The sequence below is a fragment of the Chlorocebus sabaeus genome, chromosome 19 (genome assembly GCF_047675955.1).
Source record: "Chlorocebus sabaeus isolate Y175 chromosome 19, mChlSab1.0.hap1, whole genome shotgun sequence".
In the NCBI taxonomy this organism is placed as follows: Eukaryota; Metazoa; Chordata; class Mammalia; order Primates; family Cercopithecidae; genus Chlorocebus; species Chlorocebus sabaeus.
Window position 1 is genome coordinate 5083164 of NC_132922.1, and position 26033 is coordinate 5109196.

The following is a 26033-nucleotide window of genomic DNA, read 5'->3' on the forward strand; positions in this document are numbered from 1 at the left end:
ACCATAAAGTGAAATAAAAATATGCGACTAAATAGGAAGTTTTTAAAAATCAGAAATCCTGGGAGTTAGAAGGCTCTTAAAGGCGTATCTGGTCCATTAACCTGCTTCAGGTAAGACCACACCTACTTCATCCCAGACAGATGTGGTTTTTAAAAAAGCCAGATTACACTTTAATCTATTTAAGTATAGTTTCAGCCCAACTGCACTTAAATCAACCTCTTCTGTTTTAGCCAATATTTTAAAAAAATGTAACACAATGGTTTAATTTTTTAAAAGGCCATTTAGACAAGCAACCAACTTTTCATATTCCCTGAGGTGGAACTTAAAACAGATTTTAATGTAACTACTAACAAGGACTAAGCAAAAACTGGTAAGAAGTGTATGACAAAAAAAAATAATAATAGGGCAAAGGCTTGCATAAAATGTTCCAGTCACTGGATTATAATGCTTCATTACATTTAATTTTTACCTTTTCAAGATTATACCTATGACACTGCATTACAATTTAACCACTTATCACCTAGTCTTCCATAAAGGTTGGTGAGAAATGAAAATTAAGTAAACATAGTATTACATAAGCGCTTAGAAAAGTTTAACTGTGAAAACAATGAACAGATTTAAGAATATTCATTTGTTCATCCCTAAAAGTTTATAGAGCACTCACTGTGGGCCCAGAACGGTGCCGGGGCCTTGGAGAGAATGAGGAGCAAACAGACATGGAGCTTACATGCTAGGCTTATAGTGTTTCAGATGGTAATACAGTCTCTGCTCAAAATCACCAATATAAAAACATTAAAGTCTCAGCTACTTGGGAGGCTGAGGCGGGGGAATCGCTTGAACCCGGGAGGTGGACGTTGCAGTGAGCTAAGATCGCGCCACTGCATTCCAACCTGGCGACAGAGCAAGACTCTGTCTCAAAAAAAAAAAATTAAAATACCCAAGTTCAATTGTGTTTTCACCCTTGAAAACATAAGGCAACAATGAAAATTCAACTTGTTTCCCAAAAGGATAACAATAATGAAACAGAATAAGCTACCTGACAGAAGTTTCCTCTTTCATTACTCTTCATCAAATTATTGTCTCTCAAATATGTCCCTTTATTTCCAGGCTTAGCACCACCCTCCAACCATGACTCCACTGCTGTAGCAACCTTTTAACTGGCTCAGGGATCCACTCCGCACACTGGTGCTCTTATCAGTGAGGACGGGCTAGTTTGTGCTGCAGTAACAAACAATCCACAAAAATCTAAGTGGCTTAAAAGGAAAGTTTCTTTCTTTCTCATGCCACTTAACAGCTGTGTGGCCTAGGGAACACTACTTAACCATTCTAGCCCTCAGTCTCCTCATCTGCAACATGGGAAAGGTGTCATCATTAAATGAGGTAAGAGATGAATACCCAGAACTGTGCCTAGGACACAGGACACACTCAATAAACAACTACTATTGCTGTCATTGTTATTCTTGACACCACAAATCTTGATCAGAAGCCTTAGTAGCTTCTGATCTCCCACAGTAGATCATGAGCTACTTGAGAACAAGGACTGCCTCTGACTCCACTGTTGAACTGCAGAGGTTCACAGAAAGTGGTGCCTGGTAAGCACTCAGGAAGTGCTTGCTGCACTAAAGGGAACAATGTTGAATAATAATTACTCGTGCGTGAATAAACCCCACATGTGCTGGACATACACAGAGTCCCATATTAATGGGACACTCTCAGATGCATCTGGCCCACAGGAAACCTAACTAAAAGCACATGAGGAAGATAGGGAATGTCACCTGTAGGTGGGAAAGATTTACAGCTTTACAGACCCAGAACCAAGCCACAGTGTGAGCCAGGCCACCAGTACATGGGCTACTGCTCCCGGGGAAGTCTAAGCAAACGAAGGAGAATGCTCCACATTGTGGAACTAGCACAAATCTATCTCCATGTGGGGAAAGAATGTAATTCAAGATTCCCCTGTTCCTCCTTCCTTTCTTAGGGCCATCATTCCCCTGCCCCATGCTGTCCTGGCACACTGGCACACAACAGCCAGCATGGCAAAAACTTTCTGAGGGGACAGAGGTGCTCTCTATACCTTGACTGGGGTGATAGTTACATAGGTGCAGATATCTGTCAAAACTTATCAGCCATTCATTAAAAAATCTGCATTTAGCTGTATGTAAATTAGAAAGAGAGAGAGAAGCAAGCGGTGGACAGTGCTGACTATTATATGGTCCTTTAGCTCGTGCTGGCAGCTGAGGTGTGACTCCACCCCCGCCCCCATCCCCGGCAAAACTAAAGCCTTATGAAGGACAGGGTGGGTGGGAGGGAGGAGCTGATGTAGCTCAGTAAACTGGCCTCTGGAGGATATTATGAAACCCTGCTCATCCTCGTGCATCCTCCTGAGGCCTTTCCTCCTGCTTCATGGCACAAGAAGAGTACGGAACCCTCACCCTGATCAGACCTTTTTTTTTTGATCTAGAATCCTTTTTGTTTGTTTGTTTGTTTGACACAGAGTCATGCTCTGTCGCCCAGGGTGGAGTGCAGTGACGCGATCTCAGCTCACTGCAACCTCTACCTCCCAGGTTCAAGTGATTCTCATGCCTCAGCCTCCCAAGTAGCTGGGATTACAGGCACGTGTCACTACGCCCGGCTAATTTTTGTATTTTTCATAGAGACAGGGTTTCACCATGTTAGCCAGGCTGGTCTTGAACTCCTGACCTCAGGTGATACACCCACCTCGGTCTCCCAAAGTGTTGGGATTACAGGCGTGAGCCACCGTGCCCAGATTCTAGAATCTTTTACTATTTAGCATCATCCTGTAAGCTTCAAGTTACTTGAGGGTGAGGACCTTTTCTTCCCCTTCCTTCTCTCCAGCACCTCACATAATGCTTGGCACACAGTGTGCTCTTAATCAATATTTGTTTCTCTGGCTGTATGTTTCTAAAGTTATCTTTAAAGATATGAGATATACTGCCTTTAAATAAGAATGGTCCTTCTAACGTAAGAATAATGTCTAAATTACATTAAATCTTGTTAACTCTAAAGATTTAAATCTCTTCTTTTTTGGATAGGTATGACTCCTACTGTAATGATTTATGACTCCATAAAAGCCATATATTTACTGGGCAGAATAAGCGGTAAGCTTGGTATGCATAGCACAGCACTAGAATTCTTGCTGTAAAGATTGCTGATGCCTCAGGCTGTTTATAAACGAGATGTCACATGAAGCTATGCATCAAGAACTTGCCCTGAAGACAAAAACATCGCATACTGCTCTATCAGGTCCATGTTCAGTTACAGATCCTGGCGCTCCGCAGTGACTGTGTGAATGCACACATGCATGCGCAAACACATGGCCAGTGTGTTTAAATGAACACCTGGCAACCCAAAAACAACATCTTAAAGATAGCTGTCAGAGCATGAAACATTGCACTAACCAGGAACTTCCACGGCTGTGGATTAGCACAATAACACATCAAAGCAACCTTGAATTAACTGTGATACGCCTTAGGCAACTGCAGTTTCTGATGATCAATAATTTGAATCTAATCTTCTGAACCAAAAATAATTATGTATTTTGTTCCAAGCACAAAGTCAGTGGGTACAGCTCAAGCCATGAATATGTAATTTCCTAAAAGTAAAACTGGTTTTTCTGAGTCTTCATATGGATTCTAAATGGCTAGAGAAGTCTGCAGTAACAATGGTGGTGCTACATGGAGGCACTGGTGGTCTGTCGAGTACCTGTGCTTTCCACACGGTGGTTCAGCTAACTCCAAACAACCCTGCAGGGAGACTGTGACCCTGCTCCACAGCCGAGGGATGTAAGCAGTGTGGACAACTGTGAGCCAAATGTCAGGTGGGAGCCCCGGAAGCTCAGGACAATGGGAGCTGGCAGGGGCAGGGTGTGGAGGCAGCACCAGGTGTCCCCTACCCACTGCACAGGGCTTCCTGATGCCACTGTTCTGGTAACAAATAGCTGCATCCGTCTCTGCCATACATTTTGGGAGCATCAAATTTAGTCTGAATTTGTGTGTCTCATCACAAAAACTCAACTTTTTTCCTTCTTTTATAAATTTCAAAAAAATTCAATAGTATCCACAGGAGAGGTCCAATAAATGCCAACTTTATAAATATAGGCTAAACGAATATGACCATTTGGAGAAAGTGTGCCAGAGCTTGTTTCTCTAGTAAGTCCAAGTTGAATCATGTATGAAAAGTACTAATAGAGAATAACTCTTAAAAGAGAATCGAATATGAATTAATATAACTCTAATCACATTTTTAAATACAATTTCAAAACAATTTGACTTATACATGAAAAATGCATTGAATCCTACGTGTATGTAGAAAAATTTTATCCTATCCATATTTACTAATACTGTACTGTTTTTTTTTTCTAAAATGGCTAGAAATGATTTTTCAAGATTAAGAACAAATCTATCTTAAAGAGAATACAAAGAAAGAATCCGTTTCTGTCTCCCTCCATATACTGAATGAAACATCCACGCCTCCCTTTGGAACATTTTCCAGAGGCCTTGAAGCGGGAGCAGCAAAATCCTGAATTCTAGTCTGGGCTCCCACCTCGGAACCTCAGGCATTTTCTGCCTCTGCTCCCAGCCAGCAGGCGCTGCTGGGCCACACTGTTAGAATCAGCTGGTATTGCTCCAGCTGCACTGAAAGTCTGAGGCAATTTTGTGTGGGGCTGGGGGAGGGAGGAAGGTGTAGTTGAAAGTCGCCAGGGTTGGAATTCCAGTAGGCAAAGGACACGCCCTCTCTTCGAACTGCTCCGAGGCCGCCAGTCGGATTTTTCCTGTCAACACCCCCACCACCCGCCTCCCCATCAGACTCCTCAGTCCTCCTCCTCCACAGCCCCAGCCCCAGGCAGTCCATCCAGAGCTGCAGGTGCAGACCAAAGCCATTCCTCCACAAAAAGGAGGAGGGCACAGCCACTTGGGAAAGCATGTGGGACCGTGTCTCTCATCTGGTTCTTCTCCACTCCTTCGCTCTTCCTCAGTTTCCACGTGCTGATGGAGTGGAATTCACACGATGAGAACTCAACTCCAGCTCCCTCTCTTGCCCCCAACTCTGACATGGAAATGATTTCATTTAAAGGTTCCTCTTGGATTTTTCCAGTGGATATATTCAACATTATCACTAAAACATGTCAAGTAAATACCAATGAATCATTCCCAGCAAGTAGTCTCACATTAAACCAATTATTCAAATGTCTGAGAGTAATATGAGCTAAGTGCAGCTTGTAGAAGGATTTGTAACATAAGATGTACAATAATACAAAAAGTTCAACCTGAAAAGGACAATCACAACCCCCACCCCCACCCCACAGTAAACTGTGAGGGGCAGCCTCAGCTGGACTGGGAAAAGTTCAACATATTTAGCTCTTTTCTTTTCATGCAATAGTTCATTTTTCTCAAATGATTAAGGCATACATATTCTCTTGCTTAAAGTTGGTACACAATTTCCTGTAATAAATATATATTTTTGGAAATGTCAGTCTTTCAAGGCTGTACTCAGAATATTGATTACTTAAAAAGGGTCTGGGGCTGGGTGCGGTGGCTCATGCCTATAATTCCAATGCTTTGGGAGGTGAGGCAGGAAGATCACTTGATCCCAGGGGCTCGAGATCAGCCTAAGCAACACAGCAAGACCTCATCTCTACAAAAAATTTAAACATTAGCCAGGCATGGTGGTGAACACCTGTAGTCCTAGCTACTCAAGAGACTGAGGTGGGAGGATCCCTTGAGCCCAGGAGTTTAAGGCTACAGTGAGCCTGTTCACACCACTGCACTCCAGCCTGGGTGACAAAGCACAACCTTGTCTCTTAAAAAAAAAAAAAAAAAAAAGTCTAGGTAAACAAAGAGAATCCTATTTTAAACTTAATTAACAACAACATGGAAAACTCCAGCTAATGGCATACCCCAGTGGTCAACTCTGTCAGAGACTTGGCCAAGGTCAAGTCTATGACAAACATGGCAGGAGGAGGGGGGCGGTGGGTGGCTGTGTAGTGGTGCAGAACAGGGGTCTGGGGCCAGGCTACCTGGGTTCTTATGTGGTTGCACCCTTGAGTGGCTGTGTGCAACCTCAGGCAAGCTATTGAACCCTGATGTGCCTCAGTTCACAAATTTCTATGATGGGGATAATATGTTCCCATCTAGGAAATATCATGAGGATAAACGCATTGATCTATTTAAGGGCTCAGAAAAGCACCTGACACACAGTGAGCACTATCCAATGCTCGCCTGCAGTACTGTGACTCTGGTCATTATTACTTATTTTGGAAGCAGTTTACTTTTCAGGGTCTTGAATAAGGTTCAAACTTTTATTTTTCCAATCCATATAAGAAACCAAGTTAATATTACCTTTCCCCCAAAAGACACATGGGTACTTCCAAATATACCCAAATTATTACTATTAATAGCATGAAAAACACAAACAAGATATTGATGACAGTAATCAACCCCAGAAGTTAGCGTGGCTAGGAGGAGGGAAGGGGAAAGGAGCAGAGCCTGGGAGGCAGTGACAAGGCAGAACAGCCAGAGAACCTTCGCATCTCTTCTTGCTCCTCCTTGTTCTCTTCAGGCTCCCTCATCAGAGTTTGCTCTCAGGAAAACTATAAATACATCCACACAAGTATGTAAAAGAAGGATGAGGGCATAAAACATTTCCCCTCCAAGATGTGTTTGCATTTTGACATAGTCTGAACTAAAGGAAATGAAAAAAGTGGAATTCCTAGCACAATGAAACTAACAGAAGGACAGAGGGTCATGGAGAAATCAGGTCACACCTCTGCCTATCTGAATGGGCTGCTGATGCAGGATTTACAAGCACTGTGCAGGCACAGGAAGTCCTGAACAAGGGTATGGAGGGTCAGAGGAGATCTGCTTTGAGGTCTGCTTTTGAGATCACATGACCAGCACAGGACCGCAGGTGGTACTCCTTCCCGTGCCCCGCCACCTGGCTTTCCTGCGCACCAGGATGCTGGCTTGTGAGAGAGAGCCAGTCAGTCCTGTGTGTTGAGGGACGGTCTCGTAGCTCATAGGCAGAGAAGGAACTGGCATGGACCTCACGCTTCTCATACTCTTGGCACCCCTTCATGGTGGCTGCCTGCCCAAGAGCCTGTTGTAAGGAGAGCCAAGACTTTTTTTTTCTTGTTTGAGACGGAGTCTCACTCTGTTGCCCAGGCTGGAGTGCAGTGGCACAATCTCAGCTCACTGCAACCTCTGCCTCCACAGTTCAAGTGATCCTCCTGCCTCAGCCTCCCAAGTAGCTGGGACTACAGGCATGCGCCATCATACTCAGCTAATTTTTTTGTATTTTTAGTAGAGACAGGGTTTCATCATGTTGGTCAGACTGGTCTCGAACTCCTGACCTCAGGTGATCCACTGGCCTCGGCCTCCCAAAGTGCTGGGACTACAGGTTTGTGGGACTATTGAGAGAGCACTCCCACCACTGAGTGGCTTTGAGGAAGCCTTGCCTGCACATTTAACTTAGAGAGGCAGAAAGACACAGTAAGCACGGGCTCTGAAGAGGATGAGATAAAACAAAACACACCTCTGAAACATCCCACTCAAGCCCATGCAGGAGGCATTCGTGGAAGGTCACTGTGACTGCTGTCATCAACAGTAATTTAATCCTCACAACAAATGCATGAGGCAAGTAAAATCATCTCCACTTTACAGAGGAAGAAAGGGAGACTCACATAAGTCAATATGTCAGGTGTTGCCTGGAAAATCCTAGAATTTAAGCTGTTTTTTCCCCTAAATCAAAATTTCCCAGGCACCATGAAGGTGGGTCATCTCTCAGCAGCTCCCGCTTAGCTGACAGGACTCACTTTTGCACTTAACCCCATAAGGCTCAGGAACCCAGGTTGCGTCCTGCCACTGGGCAGTGTGAGTATCATTCTCAGAGGCCAGAAATAAAACCCAGAGAGGCAGACAAGAGTGGAGGCAACCAGGATCCAACCAGGACAAGGTCCCTAGAGGCAAGAGTTTTAAGGACTGCAAATAAGTAGGTGGCTTTTGGCTTACAAAGGGCGGAGACAAGTTACGAAAAACTCTAGTCTAGGATGGGACCCCGTTGGAGGCTGCCACTTCATAAAAATCTCTGTGTGCCAGTTAATAAGGCTTTGCGTTGCTCAGACATCTCAGTGGGGGACTAGGGAAGACCATTACCACAGGCAGCTAATGCATCCAGAGTCACATTGTCAGTGTGGTACTAGAATCCCAAGTCAAGAAATTGTATTAATATAAAAACTGAGATGGGCGCAGTGGTTCACACCTGTAATCTCAGCACTTTGGAAGGCTGGGGCGGGTGGATTACCTGAAAGCGAGTTCGAGACCAGCCTGGCCATCTCTACTAAAAATGCAAAAAAATTAGCTGGGTGTGGTAGTGCACCCCTGCAATCCCAGCTACCAGGAAGACTGAGGCAGGAGAATCGCTTGATCCCAGGAGGCGGAGGTTGCAGTGAGCTGAGATGGCACATTTGCACTCCAGCCTGGGTAAGAGCGTGACTCCATCTCAAAAAAAAAAAAAAACAAAAAGAAACGCTGGTAAGAGGTGGGTGGACCCTCTAGGACCCCAGGAGATGAAAACAAAAGCAAATCACTCAGTGAGTGCAAGTCCACAGCCAGGACCTACGGGACTTCTGCAAATAAAGGTTTCTCCTAAGAAGATGAGATCAAGTTAAAAGACAAAAAAAGCACGGGGAGAAGAAACCACAGGTGGGAAGGAGGAGGGGAGGGGTTAAGGGAAGAGGGAAATGAGAGAGAACAAATGAGAAAAACTATACCCTAAAAACTAGAAATAAAAACAACCTCCAAGAGAAAATAAGTGTCTTAAATGACTCAAGACAAAGATGGACAACACAATAAAAACTCAGTGGATCGGCCGGACGCGGTGAGTCACACCCGTGATCCCAGCACTTTGGGAGGCCGAGGTGGGCGGATCACCTGAGGGTGGAAGTTCGAGACCACTGGGGAAACTCCATCTCTACTAAAAATACAAAAATTAGCTGGGCGTAGTGGTGCATGCCTGTAATCCCAGCTACTCAGGAGGCTGAGGCAGGAGAATCGCTTGAACCTGAGAGGCGGAGGTTGCGTCGATATGATGCCATTGCACTCCAGCCTCGGCAACAAGAGCAAAACTCCGTTAAAAAAAAAAAAAAAAAGAGTAAGTGGATCTGGAAAAAAAGCAAAATAATTCTCAGAAATGAGAGCTACAATAAGGAATCTACTAACGCTGAAAATGGCCTAACCCTTAGCTCCCACAGTGAGTGCAGAGCCCATCATGCAGCCTAGGGCCCAGCCCCAGCCCCAACCCCAACTCCAACCCCAATCCCTCAGGTGCCACTGGGTCCTGCACTGTCCCACACACCTGCTCACCCACCGCCTGCAAGGCTGACCCACTCCTCTACCTGCCTAATTCTCTCATTCATCCTTTAAGGCCTGGTTCCAGGAGGTTCTGCCTGAAGTTCCAAGTAGGGGCCATTTATACCAAAAGCACTTAGGCACGTTTCTACTGCCTCTCAATCCTGTCACGCCCCACTTACTCTATGATACTGAAATGAGAGTTTCTACATCTGCCTCCTTCTCTACACTGTGAATCCCTCGAGAGAACACTAGGCCAAATCCATGTCTGCATTCCCAGTGTCTAGAATACTGGCTGGTACACAGCATATGGCAAACACATACTTGTTGAATTGAACTACAAGCTCTTACCACTATGCCAAAATAGCATGTTCATTCCTATTTGGAGTAAAAAATATTTCCAACTTTAACTGCAATATAGCAGTAGGTTTGAATTCAAACTAAAACCCACAGCCTGAAACTATAAGTATCATTTTTGTTCCATTAGAATATGATGAGTATGAAATTAAATTCTACCTGAATAAGATAAGCAGTCAGCTTTTAAAAGGTGGGGGTAGGGGGAGTCAGACAATGCCTTCAAGCACTGATGGGGAAAAAGTCTTTTATAGGAACATAACTTTGATCCTCTTAATTTTCAGCTGCTGCCAGGGAAAAAAAAAAAAAAAAAACTAAATATGCTAAAGATCAAAACTGTTTTAGATGTGGGTCAGACATTTCCATCTTACTATTATTATTATTTTTTTTTTTTTAGAAAAGGGTAGAGCTACTTTCCAACATTTGAAATAAGAGCACTTTTCTCACTTAACCAAGGAAATGAAGCCTGGAGAGATATATAGACATTTCACAGGCAGATTTTCACTAGATTGAGGTATGTCATAGAAATCTTGAACATTCAAGCACTCCGTAAGAGCTGATGTACCCAAGTCAGAACACCTGACAACAGAGAGAAAATTCAAATTCCTATTCCTTTAAAGGGGAAAAACACATATAACACAGTGGAAGAATGATCTTTATATTTCCATCTCTGTCTGTCTCTTCCTCTCACTCTCTCTCTCAAAAACACATACAGCCTATCACCACCAGCCCAGCTATTAATTATCTCAGGTAGAAAATTTCTCCAGATCCAATGTTAATGTTTTAGTTTTAAAAATCTTTCAACTGAAAGTATAACTGAAACTGTCATTGCCAAAGCCCCCAGATCTTGGCCAAAGAAGAGTTAAGAGGTGTACAAAGTATAAAAGTAGAACAAAGAGGCTGGGTGTGGTGGCTCACGCCTGTAATCTCAGCACTTTGGGAGGCCGAGGTGGGTGGGTCACTTGAGGTCAGGAATTCAAGACAAGCCTGGGTAACATGGTGAAACCCCATCTCTACTAAAAATATAATAATAAGCCAGGCATGGTGGCACATGCCTGTAATCCCAAGTACTCGAGAGGCTGAGGCAGAAGAATCGCTTGAACTCAAGAGGCAGAGGTTGCAGTGAGATTGCACTATTGCACTCCAGCCTGGGCAACAAAGCGATACTCTGTGTCTCAAAAAAAACCCAGGAAAGTAGAAGAAAGAAAGAATTACTACAATCACTAACGAACGGAGCATGTTTTGCTCTTATGATAGAGAAAATCATGTACCCCTAGACATGTACCCCTTTCTTTTCTAAGAGCACCTCGTTGTTATTAAAGTAATTCATGTTCACTGTAAAGATCACAAAAAGTATACAGAAAAAAAAGAACCAATCTTTAATCCTCTCAGCCAGAGAGAATTACTATTAATATTGTACTATATATCTTTTGGGTCATTTTGTCATGCACATATGTATTTGTGTACCTTAAATATACATGTAGTATAGATATAAAACATACACAAGTAGGGACTTATTAGGCACAGGGCTGTCTCCCGCTTCAAATTCCCACTTACTATGACATCATGAGCATTGTAACAATATACTAAATACTCTCAGAAAACATGACTTTTATTGGATGCATAACATTTAACCACAATTTATTAAAAACCCATTTTCCACTGATGGGAAAAAGTAGACTATTCTTAATATCAATAGTGCTGAAATAAGCATAATTATAAATGTATCTGAGCCTAAGTGCTTATTATGTCTTCTATTAATTATCTAACTTATTCTTCACAACCCTATGCCATAAATACTAACGTTATTCCATATTTGGTTGAGTAAACTGTGTCACAGAGAGGCTAAATAACTTACTGAAGGTTACCAGCTATTATTTAGATGAATCCAGGTTTCAATGTAGGCAGGCTGGCTCCAGAGCCAGAGCTCCTCATTTATTTGTGGCCAAATCTACGACAATCTTTACTGTTTCTAATCCATAAAATACAGTGGCTTATTCTGAAAAATCAATTAAATATTATTCTGGTGTTTGTTACAGGCAAGCCTACCTTCCTCCCAGCAGTGAGCCAGTTATTAACGGTTCCCCTTTTACACAAGCTTTCCTTTTCTCCCTGGGTTGTTGGATTAGCCTTATCACATGGTAACTTTTTATAACTTCTCCTGGGTCTGTTTTGAAACTATGTTTGCCTCCACTAACCTACAAACTGTTGTAAATTGTTTTGATTATTTTTGCCTTGAAGTATATTTTAATATTGATACGACAATTCCTCAATTATTTTCATTTTATAGTGAAAATTATGGCTTATTTTTCACAGTGGGATTTTAAGTGGCCTAGTAATAAAAATGAGTTTAAAAATAACTAATATCTTTACCATATTCCATACTTCCATACAGGAACAAGGTGCATCTCTCAGTTTATACAGCTGGTTTTCCCCTCACCTAAGTCTCAGATATTCTTCTTTTGGATATTGTGAAATAATTGTTTTTACTGTTAAACACAAATCCATTTAAAATCACTGTTGTTGGCCAGGCATGGTGACTCACACTTGTAATCCCAGCACTTTGGGAGGCCAAGGTGGGCAGACTGCTTGAGCTCAGGAGTTCAAGACCAGCCTGGGCAACATAGCAAAATCCCACTGCTAAAAAAATAAAAAATAAAAATTCGCCAGGCATGGTGACACACCTGTAGTGCCAGCTACTTGGTTGGCTGAGGCAGGAGGATCACTTGAGCACAGGACTACAGTGAGCTGCACGCCACTGTACTTCAGCCTGGGTGACAAAAGTGAGACCCTGTCTCAAAAATAAAATAAAATGAAATTAAAATGTCTGTTGTCTAAAAATTGATCAAATGGCATAAGTAAAGAAAACTGATGAGCAGTTAGGAAAACTGGATTCATGACTTTTACAAACTGTGGAGTCATCATGGGCAGCACATCACTTCCCCAGTGTCTCCCTTTCCGTGCCTACAGTATGGGGTAAATTATGCTTCTCGGAAATATGCACGTGCCTGAAATGTAGCCCTCAACATGAACTTTAAAGAAACCATATTCAGGCCAGGCAAGGTGACTCAAACCTATAATCCCAGCACTTTGGGAGGCCAATGAAAGAGGACTGCCTGAGGCCAGGAGTTTGAGACCAGCCTGGGCAACATAGTGAGACCCTGTTTTTCTACCAAAAAAATTTTTTCAGTAGTCGGGCATGGTGGCACACGCCTGCAGTCCCAGTTACGTGGGAGGCTGAGGTAGGAGAATCGCTTGAGCCCATGAGTTTAAGGCTAAAATGAGCTATAATCACACCACTGCACTCCAGCCTGAGCAACAGAGCAAGACCCCACCTCTTAAAAAAGGAAAAAAGGGAAAGAAAAAAGAAACCACATTTACTAAAACACTTCAGATGATAACGAAAAAAGTTCAGTAAGAACTGTGGAATACGCTGTATGTAATACAATGCCCCACCAACCCAAGGAGTCACACAAATTTGGTCATAGACTTCAAAGGATAAGTCTCAAACATCTCCTTTTGTGGAGACAGTGGAAGCAGTGGACGGTAACAGGAAAAGTATGGGCTCTGGAGTCAGAATTTGGCCTGCTATTGCTCCAAGCAAGTAACTACTCTAAGCTTGACTCACCAGTAAAGCAGGGAAAGTCATCCAGCGTCCACTAATTTCACTACACTATGTACCCGGTGTTACAGCAGGTGTTAAGCCAAATGTGATGTGTCTGCCTTCAAGGTGCTTAAAGCCTAGGGAGGAATACGTGGTGATGGGAATTCCATGATGAAGCACAGGTCAAGGGCCTGGAGCCCAGTTAGTCTGCAATAGTAATGGTAATCGACAATGGTACACTGTTATGTTGCAATTATATAATCAGTATCATTCTTCTTTATAAATAATGTTATGCATTTCCTGGAAAATAATAAGTCGATTATTGTATAACAAGATATAGAAAAGGGGTCTTTGGAGTCAAATGGTAGACCATCCTTTAAGTCTTCTAAAAAAATTTACAGCTGCAACAAACTAAACCATGATAGCTTTCCTCTAGATAGGAATTTTAATTTCATTTACTGTTACAGGAACTGTAAGTTCAGGAAACTAATGGTGACAGTTTGATTTATGAATTTTGACGTATTTCTTGAACTCGGATTACATTACAAAGAAGTGGAATTCTAAGCAAGCCAGATCTTGCCTATACATTCAATCTTCAAATCAATAAGCTGAGATTTGGTACAACTTGCTTCTGACAAGAGGCAAAACATACAGTCCAATTGAGGTAAGACATTGCCCTGTAATTTAAAAGTTCCTTAACATACTTTCAGAATTGAGCTAGAACAGCTTTTGGAATTCACACAAAAAACACTTCAGCTCTTTAATAGATAATAACGAGAGAAATTCAAGTCAGAGAGCATTTATGACAAGAATAAAAATTACTCTCATTCTAAAGAAAGTTCTCACATTTGTTTTCATTTTACTTCCTCCATAAAGCCCCATCTATTAGAAAAAGTAATATACACAGAATACAAAATATAAGTAGTACTTCGAACTTTGCAAATCCTTGTGAAATGTCGTCTACAAATTTCTATGTAAATACATGAAATGGGGAGACACTGGAATGAACTATATCTTTTCAATTCCAGAGGGACTGGTGGGGAGGGGAAAGGGAGGGGCAGGGAAGTATTATAGTTAGAGACATAAGGCAATCCATTATATACTTACATTTTTTTTTTTTTAAGACAGAGTCTCACTCTGTTGCCCAGGCTACAGTGCAATGGCACGCTCAAGGCTCACTGTAGCCTCAACCTATTGGGCTCAATCAACCCTCTCACCTTAGCACCCCCAAGGATGTGGAGTACTGGCTAATTTTTAAATTTTTTTGAGAAAGGGTCTTACTACGTTGCCCAGGCTGGTCTCAAACTCCTGGGCTCAAGCGATCCTCCTGCCTTGGCCCCCCAAGTAACTGGAAATACCGGCTATTTATTTTGTTAGAGACGGGAGGTCTTACTATGTTGCCCAGGCTGGTCTCAATCTCCTGGGCTCAACTGATCCTCCTGCCTCGGCTTCCGCAAGTACTAGGATTGCAGACATGAGATACTTCCTATACATGATCACATTTAATCCTCCCAACCCCACAAGGTGTAACTGCCCCTATTTTATACATGAAGAAGCTGAGATTCAGAGAGGTTAAGACACTTGTCCAAATTTAAACAGCTAATAGATAAGTCAACTAAGAGGCAACACTGAGTTTACTGAACTCTAAAGTCTCATAAGCTCTCTGCCTGTTGTAAGGTTCCTCTATGAAGAGCATACATGTGGATCCAATGTTACAAGCCAAGCAATGACAGAAAAGTCAGTGACAGGAGAACACAGTGCTCAAACATTTTCTGTTTCCTTTTTTTTTTTAACCCTCACTGAGGCTAGAACGCAGTAGCACAATCATGGTGCACTGCAGCCTCGACCTCCTGGGCTCAAGCAATCCTCCTACCTCAGTCTCCCAAATAGCTGGGACTACAGGCATTCACCAACATATTCAGCTAATTTTTAAATGTTTTTTAGAGATGGAGTCTTATTATGTTGTCTGGCTGGTCTCCAACTTCTGAGCTCAAACAATCTCCTGCCTCAGCCTCCCAATGTGCTTGCTGGGTTTACAAGCATGAGCCACTGCACCTAGCCCCCCAGGCATTTTCAATAGCCTGCCTGGAATTCCCCAATTAGACAGGCAGAGAGTTAGGGTATTGAAGCTTCCTATAAAGAAAGAAAAATGTGTATCTGGGAAAGAGAGTGAATTAAGCCATTATCATCCAGAAAGACCTTGGGAGATGGGTTTCATGAAAGACGAAACATCAAGGGAGGAGCAAAGACAAAAGTGGTGGTAACAGTGGTATAACTAAGAAGGGATGGAGGTTGCCAAAATAAAATTGAGTGATACCCAAATAAAATGTTTCATATGTCACAGTTTTACTGGTGATCAGTTTATGTATGTGTATCACACTAAAGACTTATTAAGTAAAACCAAAAACAGCAGCACACGTATACTGAAATATGCATCAGAATCAACAACCCATAACCTATTTACACACAGAAACTGATTTTAGGTAGAGTATCAGTCAGGGGGCAAGTAGAGGGCAGAACAGTAGAGTGAGGACTGTGGAAGAGAAAGTGTTTCTGCACATGTCAACAGGGTACCTGTGACCTTGAGTTCTGAAGGCCAAGTTAAGGTCACTCAGGGAAAGTATGAAGGTTGGGAAGTCCACACAGTGCTAGTATAGGCTGAAAATATAGAAGCTGGCCCTGCATGAGCACCAAAGGTCATGCCACCCTGGTCTATTTCACAGTTGCAAAAAGAAAAACACTAACACATATTAGTTAAGCATTTATTGTTTCTCTGCAGAGCAATCACTTGATCAATTATCCGAGTAACTGACAAGTCAGCCAGTACTGATGTACAAAACAGGTACTAATCCTCATTAAGAGCAACAACCTAAATAAAATCATTAGGAACTAGCCATAGATTTCTTTTTTTCAATTTCATGATTTAACAGGCAAATATGCTGCTTGAAAACATTTCAGACAGGAGGAAATAATAAAGGAGTTAATAATTTGCCTGTTCTTGGCTCCTCGCAACTAGATACAAAAGGCTGGAAAATAGTACACACCACCAAAAAACCCACTAAAAATTCATCATGTTATGAATGTTTAACAACTGTAAATTCAGTCTTAAATTTTATTTAAGATTAATGAAAAAACTGCATTCAGATCTACAAAGCCTAAACCTGGGATTTAAAAAATATTTTTTAATTACTTGAAATTTTATACAATACAGATGTTCTTACAATCTAAAATATATGATTTGGGTCAAATAAAACTATGGCAAATTACAGTAAATTAGAATATATTCAAACATAAAAAAGACTTTCAAAAATAATTACAGAATCAGAATTTAGAGGAACATTAATTTTCATTTGAAAAGTTATTTATTTTTACTAGTCTTTGTAAATACAGTCAGAAAATTATATAGTATATTTACACTCCTTGAACAGAACTGTGTTTTATTTGCTGTATATCCTCAGAACCTAAAAGTGTACTTGATACGTAGTAGACATTCAACATTCAATTTATTTTACAAATAAATTATCATTCAAGAAAAATTAGAAAAATTTACTAAATGCCTTCTATATGCCAGGTACAATTTAGATGCTGGGAGTAACATGATGAGCAACACAAAGTTAATGAAAAATGTATTACAAAGACTGTTTTATGTATCTAAATGAACCTGCCTTCAAAACTGAGAACTGAAGGGGCCAAATAAAGTTTGTCTTTAGATGTTGAACTTTTCCATATAGTACAGACTTACTTTAAAATTAAGGTATGCTTGTAATAAAAGGTTTATAGGCCATATATTTGACATGGGATCATGAAGTAAGTGACTGCTGGGAATCTTTTATATCAGGGAGAAGGAAGGAGGAAGAGGAAGGAGGAGGAGCAGGAAGGAGGAGGAGAAGGAAGGAGGAAGGAGGAGGAGGAAGGAGGAAGAGGAGGAAGGAGGAGGAGGAAGGAGGAGGAGGAGGAAGGAGGAGGAGGGAGAAGGAGGGAGGAGGAGGGAGGAGGAGGAGGGAGGAGGAGGGAGGAGGAGGAGGGAGGAGGAGGGAGGAGGAGGAGGGAGGAGGAGGAGGGAGGAGGGAGGAGGAGGAGGGAGGAGGAGGAGGGAGGAAGAGGAGGGAGGAGGAGGAGGGAGGAGGAGGAGGGAGGAGGAGGAGGAGGAGAAATTGAACAGCATTTCCATAACCTTTAGCAGAATGGACATACGGCCCATCCTAGTCAATAAAATTTCCTTGGCAGGCAGAAGGTAGATAAACTAGATCATCTGTCTGTCCGATTTGAAAAATGCATTTAGCTTTATGAAATAAAAATGTTTGGGTTTTCTTCTAATAAAGATTCACTTAAAGAGGTTATGACAACAGTGAAGAAAAGAAGAATGGGGAAGAAAAAGGTAAACCATACATTCCTTATTCTAACAAAGAAGAAGCTGAAGAATGCTTTCTTCATATTTTCAGCATTAGTATCTTTGTGCTTCTTACAATAGAAACCAAAACAGAATCTCCATTTAGGTCCACAAAACTTTAGAAGTAAACCAATCACTACAGTTGTATCAAGGAAATACTACGCAAGTTGAGAACAAAAAAACAAGGTAAGAATAAAAGTCAGTAAGGATTTGACACCTCCCTACCATGATGTGGTAAAGGGAAGTCTAGCAATTCCTTCACATTCAGGAAACACTACATCTATCACATGTACAGACTTAAGCATTAAAGACTCATGAGAATTTGGGGTAAAATACATTTCTGTGCAGATTTCCAATCTGAGGCCAGGTACCTTAGGAACCTTGATTCTCTTAAATCTTGCCCAAAAACAAATATCTCAAAGAAAGATGACCACCCTTCCAATTGATACCATGCTCCTGGCAGTCCAGTGCCTGTCCTTAGAGAGAAATGCTCCTGGCACAGCCAGCCCAGAGGACACATCACCCCCCTGTTCCTCTCTGACAGGCCTCACCACACAAACTTTTGCTACAGCTTCTAGTGCGTATGTGTCATTCCACCACTAAAGTGACTGTCTTCTCCAGAGCATGCAGCACACGGCAATTCTCACTCAGCAAGTGCTAGCTGAGTTAAATCACACCTGGTCTCTGGGCCTTGGGTTTCTTCATTTAGAAAATGATGGTGGAAATATCTTTTCAGCCCTTTCCACAGAGGTATCACAAGGCTCCAACAAACTCAAGCAGATGAAAAGAGGTCCAGAAAATGGAAAGGGCCACAAGAGTATAAGGGGGCCATCCACCAGGTGGGCACCATACTCACTGCAATGGATGAAGTTACACAGACAACACAGACACAGCTGGGCTTAAAAGACTCTTACTCAAAATTCAGAGGAATCAGGCAGTGCACAACGATTTTAGGAAAATTTGTGTCATAACTAGTTTTGAGATTCTGATTCAAAGAGGCAAGCATGGTCCCTAGATGCTGTCAGAATGGAAGCTTCACAGAACATATTAATACCTTGCCCGACTTACCCATCAAAGGATCCCTAAGGCTGGGAACATTCGTATTTGATGAATGGGTGAAATCAGAAACAAGGATGAGAGGATCCCCAGAGTTCCAGACTTCAACCGGGAGGGAGTCGAAGGGGTCTGGCTGGCCTAGGAGACCCAGACTGACCAGCCTCCAGCCTCAAGTCCCTCAGGAAGTCTATTTTAAACCCTTTTCTCCAACCTTTTGGAAAGTTCTCACCATTGTGCAGGGAAGCGAGCATAGGCCTGGGAACTCAATAGGCAAACAAATCTAAATTCTACCCTGGGCTCTGCACCTCACTAACTGGATGACCTCTCCTTAAAATGTGGTTACCAGAACCTGCTTTGCAAGGCTGATGCAAAGATTAAAGTTGATAATACATGTAATTCACTAAGCACAATGCCAGGACATAGTAAACACTAAACAATAAATCATCAGTCCCTTTTGTCTTCTGGGCAAAAGAGGAACCCAAATTAGGCTAGATGCTACGAAATCTCTCCCAACTCAGATCTTTAGTCTTGGAGCAAAGACAGAGCCAAATTTCCCTTAAAGCCCTAGCGGGGTTAGAAGTGAGATAACCCATCAAGACAAAACACTGAGAATTACTGGTCCCATGATAAGGACCTGCTACATAACCATCCATTCCATTTTCCCAAAACTATAACCAAAGTCATCTGAGTACTAGTGAACTCTATCCCTTGAGGCAACAATGAGCGAGGCAAGTATCTGTAACACCCAGCTGGAACCAGGACTTGGCTACAAGAATAAAGAAGACTCCAGCACATCCAGAATAAGATTTCGGTGTTGTGTCAGTCTTTGGAAGGAGGAAAAAAATCCCAGAGGTAATGCTTTCAGGTTCAGGCCTTTTGTTGACACAGTTAAGAAACTGGGAGAAACAGAGGCATTTGAGTTGATACTCAAAGAATGAACTCCTTCATACCCTCTAAACTGTTTGCTGAGAAATCAGCAGTGCTATTAGCAACTGCACAAGTGACAGGACACAGCATCGACTTCCTGTGCGCCCCAGTGACCTCTACACAGCAGCACTTGGGCACACTCCATATTTACTTATGGTGCAATCTGATCCTGACTTCAGTGAGTTATTTCACAAGCCTTTTAAGGGTTACTACATTTTGTTCCTATAAGAGGCCAGTCCAAATTAGCAACAAAAGAATAGTTAAACACAAGAAAAACCACCTCTTTTGTGCTCAAGAAAGGCAGTCCTGGTCATTAAAAAGGTAAAGTGTTTTATTCTCTATCAACTTTCTTTTGCAAAAATCAGTCCAGTAATTTCCCAAGGGGGAATTAGTAATCTCACTCTCCTGAAGATGAGGACTGCCAAAATGGTGTGCCCATACACTAAAAGTGCAAGTTGTCTAGCATTTGGTTCTGTGCCATGTCTCACAGGAATTATTCCAGTAGTTATCAATGGCTGCGTAACAAACTACCCCAACATTTAGCATCTTAAAGTGGCCATTTTATTTTCAGTCCTTCTCCCTGCCTTTGGTTTTCAGACTAGATGATTTCTAATGATGTATCTTAAAGTGTACTGGCTCTTCCCTCTGTGATCTTTCTTGAGGTTAAGCACATTAGGTACTTTTTTTTAAATTTTAGATACTATATTTTTCAGTTCTAGAATTTCCATTCGGTTCTTTTTTATAGTTTCTCTTTCTCTGCTGAGATATCCTATCTTTTCACTCTTATGAAGCGTTATTTCCTTCACATCCTTGAGCATGGTTACATTTGCTACTTTAAAATCCTTGTCTGCTAAGCCCAGTAGCTGAGTCCTCTCACAGTCAGTCTCTGTTGATTATCTTTTCAATTGAGAACAGGTCACATTTTCCTGAACGTCAAGTAGTTTTAAACTGTATCCTGGACATTACAGGATATATTATGCTGTAGCAATTCTGGATTATATTATATTCCTCTAAAGAGTGTTGGTTTTTTTTTTAGAGGGCAATTATCAATTATCTACAGTGTAAGTTGGACTTACACTGTAAACTCTAGGGTGGGAGCTCAAATCTCAATACAATTACTTCAACCTTAGCTTAGCTGCTTGGAGCCTGCCCCGCACGTGTGATTCAGGCATTAGCAGAGATTTAGGTAGTTGACACCCAGAGTTTAGGGTCTGTTTTCTACTTTCCACAATTGCCCCCTCACTTTCCAATGCTATGGTTGCCCTCAAACTGTTCTTTGATTCTTCAAGCTAGAAAGACTGAAGATTTTGTGGCTGACTTTTCACTGCCCTGCCTGCCACATACTGTGTCATTCCCTTCTTCCAAGTGTCAATTTCACTCCAGAATCTGCCCATTTGTGTCAAATTTGAGTGTCTTCACATGACTGTTTTTTGTCCGAAGTTTATAATTGCTATTTGAAGAAGGATCAGTCCAACAGTAACTTCCTGGGGTACTAACAGAAGCAGGACCTACATCACTTGTTTGTTTTCCCTACTTTTCACTTTTTCTCATAATATTATAGGTCATAAATTCAGAAAGGGCTTTGCCCAGTAGGGGGGCCCTGATCAATGTGGCATCAGCTGGGCAAGTAAGAAACTGAGGATGGATCTACTCCCAAGGTGGTTTCTCACACACATCTCATACCTTGGTGTTCATTCACTAGGCTTTTCCTCTCTCCTCATTGTATCTTATCTTCCAGGGCTTTTCCGTGTGTATTCAGCAACTCACAGCAAGGTGATATCTGGGAATCTATACTTCTTACATGGTGACTGGCTTCTAAGAAGCCAGAAATAGAATCAGCTAGACCAGTTACGGGTTATGCTAGAAATAGTATAGGATCATATATTTGATTCCTCACAGCAGCCACAGGGCCTGCCCAGATTCAAGTGGAGAAACAGATGCCAACCCTTGGCAGAGGAGTGGCAAAGTCATACTGCAAAGAAACACATGTACAATGCAAGACATTCTGCCACCATCTTAGAAAAATATAATCTGGCACAAATTTAATTAATATTTAACTAAGCAAATCAAATGCCACCCAAAGTAAAACTCCAGAAAAATACAGAAAGGTGAGATCAATCTGAAGCATATGGTCCAATTGCCCTGAGATCTTTCTTACCATTCTCTCTAATTCTCGATCTAATTACCTTTAAGCTGTTCTGCACATAAGAGGTTTCTAAAAGCAGCCTACTAGGTCCTCAAAGACTTCATACTTAAATATTATATTCCTTTTATACCCATTTTAAAACACCTAGAAGAAAAGGCTTATGATGCTATCATCCATAAACATAGGATATAGATCTAAGCTTTGTTTTTTCTTAATAGGCAATAATAACTAGTGTTTATTAAATATCTACTGTGTGTCAGAAATTTCTCTAGGCTCCAAAGAGCCTATATATTAACATATACATATATAGATACATACGTGTATGTATACATAGGGGTGTGTGTATGTGTATACATATAAAATATACATCTCTCTATCCAAGCTACTTTCTAAGCACCTCAGGTTTTCACTCCAAAAGAGTGAATGTCTGCCAAAGACTATATTCTAAACGAAGCTATACACGTATAACACATACTAAGAAATCCTCTTACCTTGTCTTGGTTATCTTTATTCTTGTAACACAGATTTCCAATCAGACGAATAAGATGAGACTTAAACCCCTCGGCCACATTGGAGATGTCACCTTCTGCTCTCACGCAACCACAATTACTGAAGATGTTTGTGGTTTCCTTTCCAGTTACATGAATCACCCGTAAAAGATCTATAACCAAAAGAGTAAACTTCATTTTCCACAGAAAAGTAACTTTTAGTATTTTGTACTAATAGTTTTCCATAACCAAATCTAATTTATTTTAATAGACTAAAGGTAGAGCACAGAAAGCTTTAGGCTCTTCTGCATTTGCTTTAAATTTTGTGACTCTAGTTTTGGGGAGATAAGCCATAATGACTACCCCAACTCAGAGTTTCTATTTATCTACAAAGAAAAGTTAGCTAAAAGTTTGCTAGCATCTTTCTTACAAAAAGGTTTCCAATCTCAACTTCTTTATGAAAGAACTCTTCTAATAACTTCAGTCAGTGAAGTCTAAAACACAATATCTATCCACAATGACGCATATGACAGAAACCAAGAAGAGTGCTTATTTTTCCCTCATCCGACTGGCCAAATCATCAGAAGCCAGCATGTGTTCTCCATACTTCACTCCAGCTACCTTCAGGAGAAAGAACTTACTACTGCTCTACTCTATGATCACCTCCAGGCAGCCAATGAAAACAGACAATCTTCTAGGAACTGCATTTCAGTGTTTCCGCATTTAACCCTCTCAACAAACCTATACAGGAAAGTATCCCTTTCCCAATGTTATAATGAAGAAAACAACAGGCTCAGAAAAGTGCAGAGCTGGGATGGCAACCCACATCGAGCCTGGCTCCAAACTCAGGCTCTTTCCATAATCACTCAGTGTCCCAGGTTCACGGTGTTTTATTCAAATTATCACTAAAAGCACTGTACTCAAAATAAAACACTGATGAGGAATTCTAAGGATCTTCCTCTACAGCTCACTGCTAGCTCATCTACCCTGCTAGACACAAAGTCATCATTCTCAGTACACTCGTCTCCAGAGTAAGTATCATCTTTTTAAAGGAAAAAATTGCAAATAATGCATAGCAAACCTAAGCACAGCCAGCCACAAGGAACAGGTTCTACGTCAATTATTTTGCAAACAGCTTTTTAGCAAGGTTGGTAATACTTTTAACAATGGTTTCTTGTTTAAAACCACTTTCTCATAAGATTTGTATATATAATGTGTATAAAACACCATTCTATGTGTTCACTAAATGTAAATGGGAAAAATTTACTGCCACATTGTGCAAAGCTCTAGTAATATAAAACCACAATCATCATCACAAACCTCCCCTGCCCCACCACCTTCATCACATCCTATACTGATGAAACATCTATCATGTGCACCTACAGGCATTGTTATCCTCATGTTACTGAGAAGGAATCTTCAGTTAAGCAGAAGGGAAGTGGCTGAAAAACCATGTGGGCTCAGGTTTATCTGGCCCGCCTGAACTGTTACAACACTGTGATTCCTCTCAATAAAATATATTCACAAAATTCCCAAAAGTACACTGAAAATTAAGGATTTGTATTTGTATTTACATTACAGTATGACGAGCCAAAGATTTCTTAGCTAAAAATACAATGTGTGATATTTCACTCACCAATCACTCTTTCCAGCAAGCCAGGGAAAACCTGCAGATAGCCGAGCAGCTCAGTATTCGCAGTCATTTCGCACAGGACGTCGAGAAGCCTAATCGTAGCCAGTGCCTCCTAGAAAGAAAATAAAACATAACTTTAAAGCATATTTTAAGTGAAATGATTTAACTGTTATAAATAACTGTAAGAGAATAAAATATTTCAATAAATTTAAAGTCAGGGCTTGTAATAAGTCAAAGAGAAAAACAAAACTATGAAGAACAAAACAGAAGTACGAAATATGTACACGACTCATCATTTTCACTAACAGCAGACATCTGCCATCAAGAATGCAAGATTATGTGTCATTATGTGTCTTCTTGGAGCAAAGAGTCAGAAAAGTTCTTATTCAAGCAAAAAGACATTCCAACAGTGGAATAAATGTTCAAAATTACTAGCTACGTACATGACATTTATGCAAATACTTTCTTTTTAAAGCATTCCCAGCATGCAAATTCCACTTTAAAGATACAAATAGCCCATGAAATACATTAATTTCTTGTCCACAGAAATCCTGTAAAATGCTGTGGTTGAAAAAACTCTGGCTTTAAGAACTTGCATAATTTCTGGGTAAATATGAACTTCTATGCAATATCTTGGTAGATCAGAAAGACAGTATTATTTGAAAACGCTACTTCACATAGCTACTAAATAATTTATTATCAAATACACTGCATGACCAAGAAACTGCCCGGTACCAACTGCATAGCATTAGTCTATATAAAAATTTTAAATGTAACTTTTGTATAGATTTTGAACCCCATTTTTAAAGTACCCATTATTTGACAAAATGTGGCAGAGATTATAAAGTTAGTCCATAAAGATAACATTCTTCACTTTGGGAGGCCGAGGTCAGAGGATCACTTGAGGTCAAGAGTTCAAGATCAGCCTGGTCAATATGGTGAAATCCCGTCTCCACTAAAAAAATATAAAAATTAGTCAGGCGTGGTAGCGGGCGCCTGTAATCCCAGCTACTAGGGAGGCTGAGGCAGGAGAATCATTTCAACCCAGGAGGCGGAGGTTGCAGTGAGCCAAGATCATGCCACTGGACTCTGGCCGAGGCAACAGAGCAAGACTCTGTCTCAACCAAAAAAAAAAGAACATTCTTCAAAAGAAAGACAAATTACTTCCTTGTTAATGCTAAACATGTATTTACTGCTTTCTAATTAAGAGATTTAAAGGTAATATATTAATACAGTATTCTGAAATCTCAAAATAAATAGCAAGAAACAACACATATTTTTAATGTCTTGGATCTTTAATTTTATATCACAGCCTTCTTTTGCTAAAGAGTTAAAGGGGAAAAATCTCGATTAGAAGTCTAAAGTTAGTACCATATTAAAACGAGTCTTGACCAAGTCCATCAATTTCACAAAGCTTCAACAACCTCTTTTGTTAAAGGCGTAGTTGCCCAGATTGTTTTCTTCAGATACCACTGCTCCTTCAAGAATAGACCTGGGGCAGACCATGCAAAAGGTAACCGTGGACACCTCGTCCTAGCAGATAACAAAGACGCTATTACAGGCTACTAGGGTCATGTCAGAAATTCAGAATCAGAAACAACTTGATGAGGCTCCCACTGGCCAGCGGTGGCACATTAAACAACAGAAAGAATTACGGCAGCAGACTGAAAACAAAGTGAGTGATTTTAAAGCTATGGCTTCCTGATGAAAATAAAACAAAACAAACCAACTCACTGGTCATCTTTGAATGATGCCACAAAACCAACTCATTACTCTGAAGATTGGTAATCAAGGGGGAAAACAATCAAGCACTTATCCTGCCTTTCCTCATCCCGTGTACCTCACAGAACCTAAGAATTGATTAGGGAAAGTTTCTCTTTAAAAAATATTCCTGCTAATAAACAAAGAATGAACAATAATGTTAAAATGCCACCATTCTGCAACCCCTAAAGAATTCATGGATCTAGGTCATCATTCATGACTGCTAATATCACAGAGAGATAACCGAGCCTCATGTGCCTCTTGATGAAAACAGTATTACCAACAACGAAACACTACTGCAAAAATAAA

At 41.1% G+C, this 26033-nt stretch overlaps 1 protein-coding gene across 1 annotated transcript in view; it reads right to left on the reverse strand.

Moving 5' to 3' along the window:
• Window positions 1-26033, reverse strand: part of ATXN10 (ataxin 10) — a 176355-nt gene that overhangs the window by 84772 nt on the left and 65550 nt on the right. Inside the window, exons 8-9 of the mRNA XM_007976081.3 lie at window positions 23967-24075; window positions 22334-22503 (exon numbers count right to left, since the gene is read on the reverse strand). Of these exons, the coding sequence (XP_007974272.1) occupies window positions 22334-22503; window positions 23967-24075 (279 nt within the window). The remainder of the gene's footprint in view (window positions 1-22333; window positions 22504-23966; window positions 24076-26033) is intronic.